The following is a 20,542-nucleotide window of genomic DNA, read 5'->3' as shown; positions in this document are numbered from 1 at the left end:
TGATCTTTGAACATGTTCTCAAATCATCGTCAGTCATTCGCTAAATATTCGCAGATCGCTTCGTGTAAACAGTCTTTCAAAGATTCACCCTATGTAAAAGATGGGCTTAAACGATCGCAATAATGATTTTTCTTACAAATCTTCAAACGATTTTTCTCCGTCTAAACGCTGATCGTTATAAAAACCAAATTGTTGCTTCAAAATCGTTAATCGTTCGATTCGGCGAATTATCATTCCGTGTAAACCCAGCATAAATCAACGATCAGCCGGTGATCGTTGTTATCAGCTGATCGTTGTTTTTATTACACAGAGCAATAATCAGCCAGATAGGGCCAATTCGGTTATCGCTCTGGTAATAGGGCCCTAAATGTGGCAGAGAGTTCCGCTGCGGAATCCTGCCTGCTTCAGTGTCCCATAGTTTATCTATGAGAGGGCTTGTGCGCTTCTGCTCCAGACGATCTCTGCTCAAAGAATTGACATGTCTATGGGACACTGAGACAGGCAGGATTCTGTGGTGAAGAGTGTGAACATACCCTTATAGAGTATCATTTGCATGCATAGTACCTGTTCTCCCATATACCATGATCTCTTTTTTGTCTCTTTCTAAGAGGTTTCACAGTTAATACAAAGTAATGTCCACTCTATGGCAGCCTAGGGTGGGTAAGTATTACTTTTATTTAGTTGTATAACTACTAAAGGACAATCACAATGTGAAAGGATAATCCAAATTAAAGTGAAACTATATAAATTATAAAGCAGTTCAAGGCACTGTGTGGCACTTATAGAAGTAAAGTATATTACCTATTGTTTTGTAATAGTGTTCTACACCTGGACCTGCTAACTCCTACAAGTATATGCCACACTGTCCGGCTTCCTTTGAGGCTTACCCCTGAGGAAGCCACACAGCGTGGTGAAACATGTTGTGATATAGCAGGTGTTATTATTTTTGCATTGTGATTGTGCTATAGTACTGTGAGATATTAGGAAAGTGATACGTATACTAAGGGTCAGAACCTCAGAGAACTTCCTATGCAGCTCATTGAGCTTGTGTTTAAAGGGGAACTGTGGGAAAAATCTTTTTCTTTCAAATCAACTGGTTTCAGAACGTTATATAGATTTGTAGTTTACTTCTATTTAAAAATCTCCAGTCTTCCAGGACTTAAGTGGTATATTCTTTACAGTCTGACACAGTGCTCTCTGCTGCCACCTCTGTCCATGACAGGGATTGTCCAGAGCAGGAGAGGTTTTCTATGGGGATTTGCTACTGCTCTAGACAGCTCTTTTCTCAGAAAGAGATGTCAGCAGAGAGCACTGTGTCAGACTGGAAATAATCCACCACTTCCTGCAGGACATACAGCAGTTGATAAGTACTTAAAGACTAGAGATTTTTAAACAGAAGCAATTTACAAATCAATATAACTTTCTGAAACTAGTTAATTTAAAAGAAAAAAAATCACTGGAGTACCCCTTTAAGGCTGAACAAGGAGAAGACAACACAATTGTGAAATCCACTAAAATTAAGATCTAAAAACCCCTTTATATATCTATACATAGCTGACCTGGAATCCTAATGTTTCATCCAGCTACCTCAGTATAACACTGTTTTCAACTACAATATTTTACACTACTTACCAATACAGGACTTGCCATCTCTGGCCAGCTTGTATGCCTCATAGCACTGGCAGAGGTAGGATCCCAGGGTATTGACACAGATCTGTTCACATCCATGTTTGGCTGTAGCACACAAGTCCTCGGCTGCACAACACGAATGGAAAATAAAAGACAATTTAGGATCAATGGCTAACACTATATTAACAGGAAGGCATGATGCTTGATAAAGGCCTATGTTAGACAATATAGGGCTGAAACGCGTTGCAATAAAGAGTATATGTTTACTATGCCATCTACCTCTGGATGATCTCTGGCTGCACCACTGTGTGCAAATTTAAATACTCCTGCGCTTATTATACCTGGTGTGGATTCGACTCTTGGTCCTGTAATCGGCTGATTACACATCAGCACATGCTGTGTATAGGCAGCAACTGTCAGCAGCTGGAGGGCTGAGGGAGAGTGTGGCAAGAATCCTATTCTCCTGCATATTAGAAGAACGGCTGAACAGAATGATGTCAGTAATACACCGATCTGTTCAGCATATAAGGCAGCATAAACCTAGTGACAGTTTATGCTACAAAAAAAAAAGAGCTGCACACAGTTTGCTGAGTTTCTATACAGTAGAGTGATACTGTATATCACAAAGCTGGGCTGTGATTTAGTCTTGCAATTTTTTTTTCTACTTTATTTGATGTAATGTGTCAATTTTCCCTCCATACAATAAATGTGTACATGTACATCTGTCACTCCTATAGAATGGAAAGTTCAAATGCTGCTGCGAGTCGTCTTCTGTGGCTAGCTGCAGGTAATCTGGCAATATGTGAATGTTTCAAGCAATGGCTGCCCAGGAACAATACATGACCCTGACATGAGAAAACATACCACGGTCTACAACCATTGGCGGACGCAAGCAAGTGATGCTACTTCACCACAGCCTAGTAGTCACAGTGGTGGGGGGATCCAGTGGTGGGGAACAAAGAAGAAGAAGGCAGATAAAAGATATCTGATATTAGAAAATAGAAAGTTGTTCCTGTCTTAATGTCTACTGGTGTCCATATACATACAAGCTGGTATAAGCTCACAGGGTGTACAGGTAACTGTATGAGGTTACTGTGGCATCGGGCACCTGGTCACTCTGTCACTCCTTTAATCTGGTAATAGTAAGATCAACTAAGTTGTCAAATATCTTAAAACTTTTGACAGCTATAGAAAGCGAGTAAAGGAATCTCTTTTAAGAAGACAGTAAAATCTAATATTCTGAGATGAAGTATGACATTTAATTGAATTTAATTGTAATCAGGAATAAAATATTGCCAGTCAAGAGAAGGATTTCAGTTACAACAGGACTTCTAGATTTTTCCACCCAAGAATACATAGCTCCAACCAGGAATACATAGCCCCACCCATTAATACACAGCTCCACCCAGGAATACATAACTCTACCCAGGAGTACATAGTCCCACCCAGGATTACATATTGCCTCTAAAGAATACATAGCTCTACCCAGGAATACATAGCTCTACCCAGGAGTACGTAGCTCCGCTTAGGAACAAATAGCTCCACCCAATAATACATAGTTCCACCCAGGATTACATATAGTCTCTTAAGAATACATAGCTCCACTCAATACATAGCTCTCCCCAGGAGTACATAGCTCCACCCAACAATACATAGCATTCCCCAGGAGTAGACAGCTCCCCCCAATAATACATAGCATTCCCCAGGAGTACACAGCTCCACCCAATAATACATAGCTCTCCCCAGGAGTGCATAGCTCCCCCCAATAATACATAGCTTTCCCCAGGAGAGCACAGCTCCACCCAATAATACATAGCTCTCTCCCGGAATACATATCACCACCCTATAATACATAGCTCCACCCAGAAATACATATTGCCATCCAATAAAACATAGCTCCACCTAGGAATACATATCCCCATCCAATAATACATATCTCCACCCAGAAGTACATAGCTCCAACCAATAATACATATCACCACCCAATAAAACATAGCTCCGCTTAGGAACACATAGCTCGACCCATTAATACATAGTCTTACCCAGGATGACATATCGTCTCTGAAGAATACATAGCTTCATCCAGGAATACATATCGCTATACAAGAATACATAGCTCTCCCTTAGGAGAACATAGCTCCATCCAAAAATACATAGCTCTCTCCAGGAATATAAATCATCACTCGATAATACATAGCTCCACCCAATAATACACAGCTCCACCCAGGAATACATATCGCCACTCAATAATACAAAGCTCCACCCAGGAGTACATAGGTCCAACCAATAATACATAGCTCCACACTGGAATACATATCACCACCCAATAATACATAGCTCCACCCAGGAATACATATCACCACCCAATAATACATAGCTCCACCCAGGAATACATATCACCACCCAATAATACATAGCTTTCCCCAGGATTACATAGCTTCACCCAATAACATATATCGCCACCCAGGAATACATAGCTCCACCCAGGAATACATAGCTCCACCCAGGAGTACATAGCTCTACCCAAGAGTATGTATGGATCCATCCTAAAGGAATGCTACTTACTTCTGCAGGTCTTCTCATCAGGATTTAAGATATATCCCTGCTTGCATCTACATAAGTACGAGCCTGGAATATTGATACAGAAGTGGTCACAGCCATGTGTGGTAGTAGAGCAGAGATGAGGAGCTGTAAGAAAATAACGACACTTCAGGTTATACAATTTTCACCATTTTGGATGTTTATTAATATTTTTTACAATTTGAGTCATTTTTGTTCTGTCTGCCATGTTAATGGTTGGATCTAGGGATGGTCCGAACCTGCCGAGGTTCGGGTTCATACCATCCCTAGTTGGATTGCTTATATTACCTTCTATCATACACTTGGTTTACCAAAAAGACACATTTATGAAGGGTCCTAGTAGGGAGGGGATGATCAGGGCATGGACGCAGAGGGGGGGTTGCAAAAAAACACAGCAGGTGAGCTCTGGTGTTTTGTACTGGGACATTGGGCACTTGTCATGGTGGCCAGAAGTCGTGTTACCCACCCCTGGACAAACGGCACTGCATTTGAAAGGGGTAGCACAAGGTGTGGGTGCAGGTTCGGCGGCAGAAATAGGACAGAGTCCAGCACTTAACCAGTTATTGACTTGTACTTGTAAACTTCAGTGCAATACAGTAGGAAAACTCGGAGAGAGAAAATTCTCGACAGTGGCAGGTCACAGCCATGACTGCTGGGTTAGAAGTAGGTCTGGGGACCGTCCTGAGTGCCCTGTCCAATGTAGTAGTGTACTCTGACAGGATTAGTGTAGAGAATAGTAGAAGAAAATACTTGTACTCATGTATAGATATGCCTAGATATCTGACCGCCTTTTACCCAACCAGATGAGAGAGTGCCAGGCTGGGTAATACAAGCCCCAGGCCTTTACAACTGGGCGTAGCAGACTTCCCAGGATAGCTGTCAATAAGATACTTCGGCTTTCCCTCGATTTGTCTTACTGGGGATCAGTTCCTTGACTTTGGTAACTGTCCGGAGAATAGTGCAGAAGGATCCCTGGTGTGGACAAGGTGTACCCCTGAGGACGGTTACCGTTTCTCTGGGTTTAGCACTGCATTATAAGGAAGAGTCTCTCACAAGAATCTGTGCTTAGTCCCGGACAAGGGCTCTGGCCCTGGGCCAGGACCGGTTTCCACTGCAGCAGGAACTCTCTCTTTGTCTCTCTCCATACCCAACCAACTAAGACCCTCCCACCAGGAACAAGCTAGCCTAAATAGGAGTGACCGGGTCTAACCTCCTATTGGTGGTGCTGTGTAAGAGAGAGGAGAAGGAAGATGTTTAGTTGGGTGGAGGCTGTGTGTGGTACCTTTGATTGCTCAGAAAAAGTGAAAAACGGTGTACAGTTAACCCTTTGTCCTTCTGCTGCGCTCAGATAGTTTAGGGGAAAGGAGACACCTAGTGGTAAAAGTGCTAACAGCAGTTTCATCTTGTTTGTGTGACACTTGACAGAGTTACCTTTTACCTAGGTGACACAAGACACAGGGTCCATTTACACAGAAAGATTATCTGACAGATTATCTGCCAAAGATTTGAAGCCAAAGCCAGGAATGGATTTGAAAAGAGGAGAAATCTCAGGCTTTCCTTTATGACCTGATCTCTGTTTATAGTCTGTCCCTGGCTTTGGCTTCAAATCTTTGGCAGATAATCTGTCAAATAATCTTCTGTGTAAATGGACCCTTAGTCGTAGTCATTGGTGGGGTGGTTTACACAGTTTGCAAATGGTAACCAAGAGCCTCATTATATTTGTGGGAATTTTTTTTAGCGGTTGGGGGGAGGGGGGCTGCTTTTAACTATTTGTACGTCTGTAGTGGGTCTGTATCTTGCCATTGCAGTGAGCTGTTGCATTTTTGTGTGTTTTTGTATGTTTATAAGACTTAGTGGACCATCCGTACCAGGACACTACATTTACCCTGAGTGAAGGAAATCCTAGCTATAATTCTTGGTATCAGACAGTAGGATGTGGATGGACTCAAAATTGAATAAATTTGCAAGTACATTATCATGTCTATGGAAGAGGCTTCATTTACAGCTGGACGTCCATTTACCATGAGTCATTTCTAATACTGACATACCACTCAATCTATGAAGTATTCCGGCACCTCTAAATGTCCACAGCCTAAGCCTTCTCAAGTGGTTACATTCATTGAATCTCAGTATCACTTTCTGTAGTGTGTTTCTTATTGTATATTACAGTAGCTGCCCTTCTACATTTGCACTTGAGTCTTTGGAGCATTGCCAGGAGGGAAGTTCACTGTAAATCATTGTGTAAATCAACCACAAGTCCCCCAGGTCCAATTCTCATCTATTGATTTAACAGTCGTATTTGCAGCAACACAAAGGGGATTCTTGTGGTTTCCAAGTCCCTGTTATGAATGTCTTTCAAGAGCCCCGCTCTCTTGTTACGGTACAGACCCTGTGGTCTCTACTGAACCACAGGGTTCTGGTAGACCTCCCGTACTCACTTAGAGGTGAGTCAATGTCATGGGCTTATAACACTCCTTTAGCTTGGACACTAACATTGAAGAAGCACACTCAGCGTTCTGAAACATTCGCAGCATTGTTACTTGAGCCAAGTAAAATTTTTTCCGAACAATCAACCAACTCCAGAAGGTTTAAATGGTTGAGCAGATGTTTCTAACAAGGACAAGTCAGATTGTATTTACTGAAGGTGGAATATGATGAAGATGAAAGCTTTCTGCTTCATATAATGTATTGTGGATAAAAGTAAATTATAGGACTTTATTACGAACTGAAAAATAGTGTATAATCCTGTATAATACTCAAACACACAACTTCTACTATATTAAAAACATAGAAGACTGTTGGTAGAAAAAGACCACTGGGTCCATCTAGTCTGCCTTTATAGTATTTCCCTTCTTATCTTAAGATAGATATATGTATATCCCAGGCAGGTTTACATTCAGTTACTGTAGATTTGCCAACCACATCTGCTAAAAGTTTATTCTAAGCATCTACTACTCTTTTATTCTTTCAGTAAAGTAATATTTTTATTTGTCGTTTCTGATCTTTCCTCCAAAGAACCTCTCACTGTGTCCCCATGTTCTTGAGTTAATTTTTTTTTTTAAATTAAAAACACTTCCCTCCTGAACCTTATTTAGTCATTTAACATATATAAGGGTTTCAATCATGTCCCCCCTTTTCCTTCTTTCCTAAGTCTTTCCTGATATGTTTTATGCCTCACACCCTCCACCATTTTTGTAGCCGTCTTTGGACCCGTTCTATTTGATCAATATCCATTTTTGAGTGAAGTCTCCAGAACTGGACACAGTATTCCAGATGTGATGTCACTAGAGCTCTATACAGCGGGATCACAATCTCCCTCTTCCTACTGGTTATACCTCTAGCTATACAGCCCATCATATGCCATTATATATACGGCCCAGTATACCATTATATATACAGCCCATCATATGCCATTATATATACAGCCCAGCATATGATTTGCTTTCCCTACCACCTGGTTGCACTGGTGACTGTGAGCTGTGAGAAATCACCACCCCTAAATCCTTCTCTTCTGAAGTCTTTGTTAACACAGGACTTTTCATTTTAGATGAGTTAAAACAATTAAATACTTGCAATTGTTCATACAGTACAAGAGCAATAAGAACATTTTCATTGGAAGAACACTCTAGAACACCTTCACTGCATATTGGTCATCTGAATTTAAATTTATATAAAGGGTTTGTTTAAATATTTTTACAATTGTAAATATTTAATAGCTTCAACTCCTCTAAAATAAAAAAAAAAAAATAGGCAGCCTTACATATAATTTTGATTTGTGCCAAAAGTATTATGTAGACCTATCTGTCCCCATGTTCCAAAAACAGTGGTCTAGCACCAGTGCAAAATAAAAGCTTGTCTTCTTTGAAAAATTAGGACAGTCACAGAGCAAACCTTGTTGACGCGTTTCAGCGTAATTTACGCCGAAATGTGGGCAGTAGAGATGAGCGAATCGGCTTCTGATTCCCGCTGTCTGCAGCCTCCGTAAACAGGGTGGATACAGCCTAAGGACCGCCTGGAAAACTGGGATACAGCCTATGCCAATGTCTGTATCCCAGTTTTCCGGGCGGTCCGTAAGGCTGTATCCACCGTGTTCATGGAGGCTGCAGACAGCGGGAATCAGAAGCCGATAGTTCAGGTTCATACGAACCCAAACTTCAGCAAATTCGCACATCTCTAGTGGGCAATTCTCCTCCGCTCTCTGCTCAAAGAATAGAAATGTCAATTTGTTGAGCGGAGAGCGGCAGGAGCAGAGGCGTGCGAGCCCTTCTATAGACAAACAGTGTTACACTGAGCCAGGCGGAGAGCTCCGCCGCGGAATTCCACCACATTTACTCAGTGTGAACATACGCTAAGGGGGAGATTTATCAAAGGGTATAGCAGGCAGGATTCGTAGTGAAGTCCGCGGGCGAGGGTTCAGAATGGAATCTCCGCGCCAATTCCGTAGTGTGAACAGGCCCTTACTGTTCTGCATTCATGTAATATAACATATATCAATATGGCTTCTTACCACAAAGTTTATTCTGGAACACAGATGTCAGTGTTTCCATTTGGCTAAAATTGGCCACCAAGAAGACATGTTCATCATGAGGTTCACTCCCAATGGATTTTAAGGTTTGCATCTCCACTCGGCCCACTCCAATGGCAAATATCAAGATTCCGGAATTTCTGGCCTTTGCAGAAATTTCAGCCACAGGATCCTGCGGTCTACCGTCAGTCACTATCATGGCAATCCTTGGCACGTGCATGTTTGCAGGGCGTGCGCCCTCGACCTCAGAAAATGCAATGCTCATGGCATACTGAATGGCCAGTCCAGTCATGGTGCCCGTGGCAAGGTGCATCATCCTCTTGACGGCACGCTCGATGTCAGACTTTTTTTTGTATGTTTTCAAGGAAAATTCATTCTTTACCGTGCTGCCATACTGGATCAGGCCCACCCTAGTTGTGTCCTGGCCAATGTCAAGAAATTTTAGCATAGTGATGAGAAATTCTTTTACTTTTTCAAAGTCATATGGGCGGACGCTCCTGGAACTGTCAATGATGAAGACAAGATCCAGCGGCTTGTTGTGGCAGGCTTCCCCTGTGAAGGAAAGGAGATGAAACGGTTAAGGCCGACATAATCCAGATAAAAGGAGCATGATATCCATTTGGTGCAGTTATTTGCTTACAGATGTTACTAGGTCAGACCTACCGAGTGGCTGTGTGACATCTGTTTTCTTTCAGAAACTGTGCCATTGACTGCCTTAGTATTACAGCTCGGCCCCATTTAAGTGAATGGAGCTGAACCGCAATAGATGCAACGTATGGACATAAGTAACAAACTGTTTTTCTAATTTAATATATCATTTTTAAAGGGGTACTCGAATGAACTGTTGTCAGAAAGTTATACAGATTTGTAAATGACTTTTATTTAAAAATCTCAAGTCTTTCAGTACTTATCAGCTGCTGTATGTCCTGCAGGAAGTGGTGGATTCTTTCCAGTCTAACACAGTGCTCTCTGCTGCCACCTCTGTCCATGTCAGGAACTGTTCAGAGCAGCAGAGGTTTTCTATGGGGATTTGCTATTGCTCTGGACAGTTCCTGTCATGGACAGAGGTGGCAGCAGAGAGCACTGTGTCAGACTGGAAAGAATACACTACTTCCTGCAGGGCATATAGCAGCTGATAAGTACTAAAAGTTATATAGATTTATAATTTAATTCAATAAAAATTTTTAAGTCTTTCCATACTTATCTGCTGCTGTATGTCCTGCAGGAAGTGGTGTTTTCTTTCCTGTCTGACACAGTGCTGGCACTTTTGTCCACATCAGGAACTGTCCAGAGCAGGAGAAGTTTTCTATGGTGATTTGCTGCTTTTCTGGACAGTTCCTGACATGGACTTGAAGAAGTAAATGACAAATCTTTATAACTTTCTGAAACCAGTTGATTAAAAAAAAAAAAAAAAAAAAAGTTTTTCGGCGGAGTTCCCTTTTAAAATGATTTAAGAAATGATCTTATATCAGATGATATCAGGAGTTATTTATATAGAGACTTACATAGAGATTTTCCTTCTTTCATGGAGCAGAGTCTCTGGGGTAAAATAAAATGAAGTGTTCTTGTGGGAACATGGCAGGACTGTATGGTCACAAGAACCCGCTGCAGGAAAGCTAGGCCATCTATGTAGTTCATACATCTCCACTCATGGGGTTGTAGTTTCCCACTGCGCTGCTGGTTGTAGAAAAGTTGAGCAAGACAGCCCGCTCAACCAATAGCTAGCCATGATAGGACACCGCTTGGCCAATGGTTGACGGAGCAAGCCATCTCCACTGAGAAGAGTCTATCTCGGAAGTAGGAAGTGGGACAAGTGAGGGACCAAATGGCGTCACAGAAGGAGTTGCGGAGCTACGGGGGACCGAGGTAGGAGATTTATGCCGGTCTTATAGCAGCCACAGCAAAATATACAGGGTGGTCCAAAAGTAGGTGGACAGTATGTGTAATAGGGTTATTTATCAAACATGGTGTAAAGTGAAACTGGCCCAGTTGCCCCTAGCAACCAATCAGATTCCATCTTTCATTCCTCACAGACTCTTTGGAAAATCAAAGGTGAAATCTGATTGGTTGCTAGGGGCAACTGAGCCAGTTTCACTTTACACCATGTTTGATAAATCTCCTCTTACATAACCCTATTACACATACTGTCCACCTACTTTTGGACCACCCTGTGTATAAAAAAATATATACACTCAGATTACCCCTTGAAGCAGTGGCGTAGCTACCGCGAGGCTCTCCTGATCAATCACTCTTGTGATCGCAAGCAATGTTTTGCTTGCGGTCACAAGAGTCCGGCTCCGTCTTCCCCCGGCTGCTGCGCGGCTGCCGGGGGTGTCGCGTCTTATCCCCGGCAGCGCACGCATCCCAAAGCGCCTTGGGCCCTGACTTCTGGTTCCGGTGCCCAGGGAGCTCTGGGATGCGCGCGCTGCCGGAGATAAGACACAACACCCCCGGCAGCCGCGCAGCTGGGTAAAGACTAGGAGGAGAGAGGATCAATGTGGGAGCGCATTGTCAGGTGAGTTAAGTTTTTGTTGTTGTTGTTTTTTTTATCAGCCTGCACAGGGGGGGGGGGGGGGGGGAAGAGGGGGCATCTATGAGGGTGGGGGGAAAGGGGGGGCATCTATGAGGGTGGGGGGAAAGAGGGGGCCATCTATGAGGGTGGGGGGAAAGAGGGGGCCATCTATGAGGGTGGGGGGAAAGAGGGGGCCATCTATGAGGGTGGGGGTAAGGAGGGGGGCATCTATGAGGGTGGGAAAGAGCGGGACATCTATGAGGGTGGGGGGAAAGAGGGGGCCATCTATGAGGGTGGGGGAAAAGAGGGGCCATCTTTGAGGGTGGGGGGGAAAGATGGGGCCATCTATGAGGGTGGGGAGAAAGGGGACCATCTATGAGGGTGGGGGTAAAGAGGGGGCATCTATGAGGGTGGGGGGAAAGAGAGGGACATCTATGAGGGTGGGGGGAAAGAGGGGGCCATCTATGAGGGTGGGGGAAAAGAGGGGCCAACTTTGAGGGTGGGGGGGAAAGATGGGGCCATCTATGAGGGTGGGGAGAAAGGGGACCATCTATGAGGGTGGGGGGGGGAAGAGGGGGCCATCTATGAGGGTGGGGGGAAAGAGGGGGGCATCTATGAGGGTGGGGGGAAAGAGGGGGCCATCTATGAGGGTGGGAGGAAAGAGGGGGGCATCTATGAGGGTGGGGGAAAGAGAAGGGCATCTATGAGGGTGGGGGGAAAGAGGGGGCCATCTATGAGGGTGGGGGGAAAGAGGGGTCCATCTATGAGGGTGGGGGAAAAGAGGGGCCATCAATGGGGGTTGGGGGGAAAGATGGGGCCATCTATGAGGGTGGGGGGAAAGGGGACCATCTATGAGGGTGGGGGGGAAAGAGGGGGCCATCTATGAGGGTGGGGGGAAAGAGGGGCCATCTATGAGGGTGGGGGGAAAGAGGGGCCATCTATGAGGGTGGGGGGAAAGGGGGCCATCTATAAGGCAGGGGGGAAAGGGGACCATCTATAAAGGAGGGGGGGGGGGGGAAGGGGACCATCTATAAGGGAGGGGGGGAGAGGGGGCCATCTATAAGGGAGGGGGGGGGGGAGAGGGGGCCATCTATAAAGGAGGGGGGAGAGGGGGCTATCCATAAGGGAGGGTGGGGGGAGAGGGGGCCATCCATAAGGGAGGGTGAGAAGAGAGGGGGCCATCTATAAGGGAGGGGGTAGAGGAAGCCATCTATAAGGAGGGGGGAGAGGAGGCCATCTATAAGGGAGGGGGTAGAGGGGGCCATCTATATGGAGGGGGGAGAGGAGGCCATCTATAAGGGAGGGTGGGGGAGAGGGGGCAATCTATAAGGAGGGCAACATGGGGGGAGAGAGGCCATCTATTTGGGGGGGTAACATAGGGGGAGAGGGAATACACAGAGGGGGGCATATATTATTAGGGGGTCACATAGAATCAGGGCTACCCACTAAGAGAGGGTGTAAAGGGGTCAATACAGATGTGCAGTGTGTATAGAGATAAGGATGGTGCCAGAGTGAGGAGACTAATATGTCTGTCTGGCAGATTCTGTGGATTCGTGGCTCGGAGAAGTTCTCACAACGGCCCAGGACGGATGGAGAAGAAGATGAAAAGGAAAGAACTCTGATCAGAAAAGACGTCTCCTGTGAGTCACCTGATATAACTGCACTGTAATGTATATGTTTATAGAACCTGTGTAGTGACTGGATGAGGTGATTTAGTATACTGGATTTGGTCAGTACCAATATGGTGGGGATGATAGTGGTTGTGGTGTGGCAGTAATGTTTCCTTCCTATATACTGGTATTACTGGTAATATTGGTCTCAGTATACAGGATTTGGTTGGTAACAGTATGGCGGTAATATGTATTTACCTGCATACCCCCCTGCCTATTCTGCAACAGTAAATCCAATTTACAGGTTACATTATCACAAATAGGGCACTATCAATCTCCTCTTATGGACGGATCAGTTTATGTTTTTTGTAAAATTGAAACCAAATCCTTCCCCAGTTCTTAGCTGCTGCTTTCTTCCCATCTCCTCCCCCCTCTCTTTTGAGATGGCTGATGTATACAAGTAAAAAACCGGAAGGTGCAACAGTAACCCACAGGTGCAAGGGCTTACTGTATATACTCCTACCAGCGTACACATGATAAACACCTGCTCTGTAGATATTAAAGAGTGAGGATCATAGCAAACTATTTGATCAGAGTGTACCATGTCACCACATTAAGGCGTCCTCAAGACATGGTCCCTACTCTAGCATTCTCACACTAGCAATGGCCTCTTCTGGGCTGAACAAGCCTAAAACTGGGCAGATAGGAGCCAAATCATCTCTTTTTTAACACCCTTGGGACATGGGTGGAGTGCAGGCCAATAGGAGGTAGCCACATCCCCCACATTCAACAGAAAAAAAGGAAAAATTGGCAGCACATCTATTACTCTGTTCACACTGCAGGTTGCACGCTGCTTGTGGCTTAAGTACAGTGCGAACAGAGCGGCCAATTTTTCCTTTTTTTCTGTTGAATGTGGGGGGTGTGGCTACCTCCTATTGGCCTGCACTCCACCCATGTCCCAAGGGTGCTATAAAAAGAGATTATTTGACTCCTCTCAGCCCAGTTGTAGGCTTATTCAGCCGAGGAGAGGCCATTGCTAGTGTGAAAATGCTAGAATAGGGACCATGTCTTGAGGACGCCTTAACGTGGTGACATGGTATGCTCTGTTTGATCAAATAGTTTGCTAAGATCCTCACTTTTTAATATCTACAGAGCAGGTGTTTACCGTGTATACACTGGGAGAAGTATATAAGGTAAGCCCTTCACCTGTAGGTTGCTGTTGCACCTTCTGTTTTTTTATCTAATGTAAACAAGTCCCTGTCAGGCTTTATCTGCAACTTTGTAGCTTCTTTGTAATGCTGGGAGGGTTAATCATAATTAGTTCAATACCAACTTGACCTAAGATAAACCCTCCCAGCATTATAAAGAAGCTACAAAGTTGCAGATGAAGCCAGTCAGGGACTTGTTTACATCAGCTGTCTCAGTAGGGAGAGGGGAGGCGGGGGAAACGAAGAGAAAGGCTCACACATACAGATTATTATTATTATTTTTTTACATATAATTATTTATGCTGCCATTTTTGAATGGTTATACATACAGTATTGGGCTGGCTTCACACTACGTATATTTCAGTCAGTATTGCAACCAAAACCAGGAGTGGATTAAAAACACAGAAAGGCTCTGTTCACACAATGTTGAAATTGAGTGGATGGCCGCCATATAATGGCAAATATTTGCTGTTTTTTTAAAACAACGGCTGTTATATTGAAATAATGGCCGTTTTTTACTGTTATATGGTGGCCATCCACTCAATTTCAACATTGTGTGAACAGATCCTTTCTGTGTTTTTAATCCACTCCTGGTTTTGGTTGCAATATGAGGACCACAATACTGACTGAAATATACGTAGTGTGAACCCGGCCTAAGTTATTATATTTAATATATACAGTCTAATGCAAAATTAATCCGAACCCCTTAGCAACCCCCTGAAAATAAAATATGTGCATATTTCTCTTGGCCGTCTTTCACTAACCTTGCTTAGACAGTAGATGACATATAGAATTATCACGCTGCGTGATCCATTAAAGAGCCCTGGCACTTCTGTAGGTTTCAGTGATGCAATGAGTGTTGAGAGCTGACGGTAAACAAAGGCTTTTGGAATAATATGGGGTATGCTTATCATAACCTGTCCGGCGCGTTTCCTCTCTGATTGAACTGCTGGAACGTGGTCATCCCTCACTAAGGAGGAGGAAAGGCCTTGATCCAGGAAAGACACTTCCGCAGGATAATTATTTCAAGCTATAGCGTAACCGCTCACGAATGTGTCATGTTAACGTTAGCCTTCTCTCCCCAGAGGATATCGTACTGAACAGAGATGTTTAATGAAACCGTTAGGGCTTGCCAAAGATGCACAAGATAACATGGATTAAAGTAAATGTCCACCCTGGATTTTTTTTTTTTTTTTAATACCGTGCTAGTAACTTCCTAGCAATCCTTCAAAACCAGCCATACATGTTCAGTCTTTTTCTAACGAATGAACTTGAACATTTAAAGAGGTTATCCAGTGATTATCCTTCTATTTAAAAATCTCAAGTCTTCCTATACTTATCAGCTGCTGTAGGAAGGAAGTGGTGTATTCTTTCCAGTCTGACACAGTGCTCTTTGCTGTCACCTCTGGCAAAATTTTACGGTTGTTGCACAAAAATCATCATTGGACGCAAGTGTTTTGAAACATCTTGCACAATTTATGCCTGAGGCTAGGTTCACACAATGACAGAAAAAACTGAAATTTTTTTGACGTTGTGTGAACCTAGCCTGAGGCTGAGTTTTTTGCAGCCCGTTTTTTTTCATCCTTTTTTGCAAACAAATAAAAACAGATTGAAAAACCGATCAAACGCATCTTTTTTAGTGTACACAAAAACGCGGTCAACTACGGTTTTTGTATGTACCCTAAAAAAAATGATGCATCGTGATCTGTTTTTTTTATTATGGAAGTTAACGAAAAAACTGATCAAAACGGAGGCACACAAACGCTTCCTTTTTTCCATCCATTTTGTAAAAAAAAACACTGTAAAAACAAAGTGTGAACACTGCCTAAAACAGCTTGGCTACAAAGCTACGCTAGGGTAGGATTTTGCAGAAAAAACAAAAATTTGCACATGATAAATCTAGTGAAAAAAGTAGTTCATAGAACAAACCTCCTCCCCCCCGTGCAAACATTGAAAAAAGGTGCAGGCATTGGAAACTGATGTAAAGTAGCACAAAAAGTATTGCACAGATATTTAGGAAGTTCACAAAATCTCCTTAAAAAAAAATTAAATTTGAAAAATTTTTGCAAATGCCATGACAAATCCCCCCCCTATGTGTTTAGATTTTTAAGATTTCCATCAGTAATTTCTCACTTAACTCAGCAGACAAACCCAATAAAATGTTGAAAAATTAAGTTATTCTTGTGTCTATCATTCAATGCTACTGATATCATGGGGGTATAATATGGCCTGAGGGGGTATAAATTGGCCTAGGCCGAAATATACCCCGGGGTATAATCTAGCCTAGGCCATTTTAACCTCAGGTATAGTCTGGGCTGGGGGTATACTCTGGCATGTTACACCGGGAAGAACAAAAACAGTCAAAGCCAATTATGTAGTTTGCGTAGCGCCCCTTGACTTCAATAGGTGGTGCACAAATGGGGTCACTGCATGAAATGTTGTCTGTGCCAGGTGGGCGAGTTATGCAAATAACGTAGCTTGCAGGGCTTTGCTGTTTTCACAACTCCTATTTAAAGTCAATAGCAGCTATGCAAATTGGGTATGACCCTTATTTCGATGACACTTTTTGGCATATCCATAAGTCTCCCTGATGGGTATATCCCCTTCAAGTAAAACCACGCTGATGCAAGACCGCTAGATGTGTTATGTCTGTTACTATATTAGGCACATCCTGAGCTATCCAGGTGTCTTCAGACTGAAATCTACTGCAGTTATAGTATACACATATTCCTGGGGTAAATGACAGAAAATTTGCTGGACCACCCCCTCCAGCATTCATGGTTTAAATGTTGACAACAATAGATTATAAAAAAGGACTTTTAGTTTGGGGAAGGCAGTAATATTAATATTAAAGGGAATCTGTCAGCACCCAGACCGGACACAAGGTGCTGACAGTGTGGTATAGGTGTGTGTCCCCCTTTTTTTACACTTTATAAACACCCTCTAACCAAGTGTCAAAGAGGAGCAGTGCAGTAGACAGAAGAAAAAAGTACCTGGGTAGGTATCCTGGCGCTGCCAAAAAATCCTTCACAACGAGTAGAGTATAAAACATAAAATGGCTGATTTATTGGATAAAATCTGTAAAAATGTACATAAAATAAGCAATTACGCGTTTCGGGAGTTGCATCTCCCTTCATCAGATTGCATGTATGCCATGTGCCAAACAGCTTGTTTATATGAGCTGAAAAAAGGCGCCAATCCCGCCTAGGGGGCGGGGCTAAGCAATAGTAAACAGTGAACAATAGTAACATAATGCATCAAAGGTGGACCAAAAAAGTGTGGTTTACACTACACAGCATGAGTGGTTAAACATGTATTCATTCATAAACAGGCAGGAAAAGGGGGTTTGCCTGTTTATGAATGAATACATGTTTAACCACTCATGCTGTGTAGTGTAAACCACACTTTTTTGGTCCACCTTTGATGCATTATGTTACTATTGTTCACTGTTTACTATTGCTTAGCCCCGCCCCCTAGGCGGGATTGGCGCCTTTTTTCAGCTCATATAAACAAGCTGTTTGGCACATGGCATACATGCAATCTGATGAAGGGAGATGCAACTCCCGAAACGCGTAATTGCTTATTTTATGTACATTTTTTATGATTTTATCCAATAAATCAGCCATTTTATGTTTTATACTCTACTCGTTGTGAAGGATTTTTTGGCAGCGCCAGGATACCTACCCAGGTACTTTTTTCTTCTGTCTACTGCATGAAACCACGGGTCCCGACACTGGGAGAGTCCCGTTTCCTGGATCCTTCGGCCGGCAGCCATCATCCGACGCTACAAGATACCCCATAGTGGGGTGATACGCACAAAGCCCAAGGGGCTAAAAGGTGAGAGTCCACCTATACTTTTATTTCATTCATTTTCATGTAACAGGATTACACGAGGCGCCATCCTCCCGGCTCCTTTTTTTCCCTCTTGTCTTATTTAAAGAGGAGCAGTGGCTTGGCTTTGGGCAGCACCCTGGCCCACCTAATCACTACTTCCTCCTTCCTAATTCTGCTGCATATTTACCCATTAACCTGTCTCCTGCTCCCCACTGTCGTCATATTGTGGCTGCGCATGCTGACTTGCGCTGATTATTCCCTCAGCGGCGCACTCCCGGCAACGCCGTTAGTGCATGTGCCGTAGGTCGGAAGAACCCAGCACGCTGAGCGCGCTGAGGGCATTAAGCCAATGCCCTCAGTTGGAATGTTCAATGCATGTGTGCCGCTAAGGGAATCATCGAAACTGCTGTGAACTGGCAAGTTGGCGTGCGACACAACATGACGACAATGGGGAGCAGGAGGTAGGCCAATGGGTAAATATGCAGGAAGACAGGGAGGAGGAAGTAGTGGTGAGGTGTGTCGAGGTGCAGCACAAACGCCAAGCCACTACTCTTCTTTGACACTTGGTTAGAGGGTGTTTGTAAAGTGTAAAAAATCCACTGCACGAAGGCTTGAAGACAGGGACTATGCACACATGGGGACTATCGCCTATACTACACTGTCAGCACCTCAGGTCTGGTCCGGGTGCTGACAGATTCCCTAAAAGAATATAAAGTCCCGCACAGGCCAGCATCCAACCAGTGGAATAAACCAATATGTGCCATATATGAAATAACCACCGGAGCCAAAGTTATTGTATAAAACGACCATTATTCCCCATTATGCTATCCGCTCTTCTATTCACTTTCCTGCACTATTTTGTCAGACACTTTCCAGGAATGACAGACGCTTCCAAAGTCAATAGGATGTGCTGCCCCGCCATGGTGTATTTTGGCGAAATCTAGGGAAATGGTCAGGTGGTGATGAATGAATCATAGCTGTGCGTTCACAAAGGATTGCTCAGTTATTATTTAATCAGTGAATTACATAGAGATTCGGCATTGGAAGCATCTGCTGCAGCTTCTGGTGGCAGACACTTGTTAGGCCCTGTTCACATCACATGTAACCATATGTCTGACCACGCGAGTATATACATCATGGCTGCTGTCTGACAGCTGTTATACAGGACCATTTGGAAGCAAATGTAGATAGACCTTATAGGGACCTAAGTTTAGGCTACCTGAAAATGCTCCATTAATAGGTAAAGTTGTGCTTTTCCCAGTTCAAGTAAATGGTTGAAATAAACAAGACTGTTCTGCAAGCCCCTAGCAAATGGAATGTGCTGAAAATGTTAAAGGGGTTATCCAGCGCTGCAAAAACATGGCCACTTTCCCCCCTACTGTTGTCTCCAGTTCAGGTGTGGTTTGCAATTAAGCTCCATTTACTTCAATGGAACTGAGTTTCAAAACCCCACCCAAACTGGAGACAATAGTAGGGGGAAAGTGGCTATGTTTTTGCAGCGCTGGATAACCCCTTTAATATATGCATAGCATTGTATAACCATTGCCTAAAGCTCTTCTGTACTTGTCTCTCCATGGCTACAGACTAAAAGACAAACCCCGTGTGTAGTTGATTTTAAAGGGGTACTCCGGTGAAAAATTACAGATTTGTAATTTACCTCTATTTAAAAATCTGCTGCTGCTGTATGTCCTGGAGGAAGTGGTGTATTCTCTCCAGTCTGACACAGTGCTCTCTGCTGCCACCTCTGTCCATGTCAGGAACTGTCCAGAGCAGTAGCAAATCCCTATAGAAAACCTCTCCTGCTCTGGGCAGTTCCTGTTGAGAGATGTGGCAGCTGAGAGCACTGTGTCAGACTGGAAAGAATACACAACTTCCCGTAGAACTGATAAGTACTGGAAGACTTGAGATTTAGTAATTTAGAGATCTGTACAACTGATTTAAAATGTTCTCCGGGGTACTTAACTGGACATTTTGCTCTACATGCTCTGTCTTTTCCCATTGCTAAATTACAGACAGTAGAAAAGGGGATAGAACAAGTGGACTGACACAACTTCTGTATTACACTTAAAGGGAACCTGTCACCCCCCGTACCGGGGTGACAGGCTCCCGACCCCCCGTTAGAGACCCCTATACTTACCTCATCCCGCCGGGTCCCGCTTCTGGATTCGGTCGGGTCCCGGAGATCTCAGCCGCTGCAGCCCGGCGCGCGCGCTGAGAGATGAGTCCAACGCTCATAGAGAATGACGGGAGAGTCCAGCGCTCCGTCATTCTCTATGAGCGTTGGACTCATCTGTCAGCGCGCGCGCCGGGCTGCAGCGGCTGAGATCTCCGGGACCCGACCGAATCCAGAAGCGGGACCCGGCGGGATGAGGTAAGTATAGGGGTCTCTAACGGGGGTCGGGAGCCTGTCACCCCGGCACGGGGGGTGACAGGTTCCCTTTAACATTATCTGTTTGTAACTTGTGGAGACTGAAGAAATAATTTTTTCGTTTCTTCCTCATTACTTACGTAGCTGATTTTCCGCTTCGGATTGTGTTTTCGCTTGCCGCTTTTGTATGGCCTCTGCAGCCAGAAAGAGTAGTGGAAGCACGATGCACACACTTGGCAGACCCATATCTACAACAGATACAGAGGAAAAACATTC

General features: G+C 44.0%; 1 protein-coding gene across 1 annotated transcript in view; it reads right to left on the bottom strand.

The window, feature by feature from the left end:
- The window catches only part of MATN2 (matrilin 2), a 76,705-nt gene that overhangs the window by 39,779 nt on the left and 16,384 nt on the right, over window positions 1-20,542 (bottom strand). Inside the window, 4 exon segments of the mRNA XM_069957322.1 lie at window positions 1,633-1,755; window positions 4,195-4,317; window positions 8,717-9,286; window positions 20,407-20,514. Coding sequence (XP_069813423.1) covers window positions 1,633-1,755; window positions 4,195-4,317; window positions 8,717-9,286; window positions 20,407-20,512 — 922 coding nt within the window. The 5' untranslated portion in view covers window positions 20,513-20,514.

This window comes from Dendropsophus ebraccatus, chromosome 2 (assembly GCF_027789765.1).
Source record: "Dendropsophus ebraccatus isolate aDenEbr1 chromosome 2, aDenEbr1.pat, whole genome shotgun sequence".
Lineage (NCBI taxonomy): Eukaryota > Metazoa > Chordata > Amphibia > Anura > Hylidae > Dendropsophus > Dendropsophus ebraccatus.
This window is presented reverse-complemented; position numbering and strand designations above follow the sequence as displayed.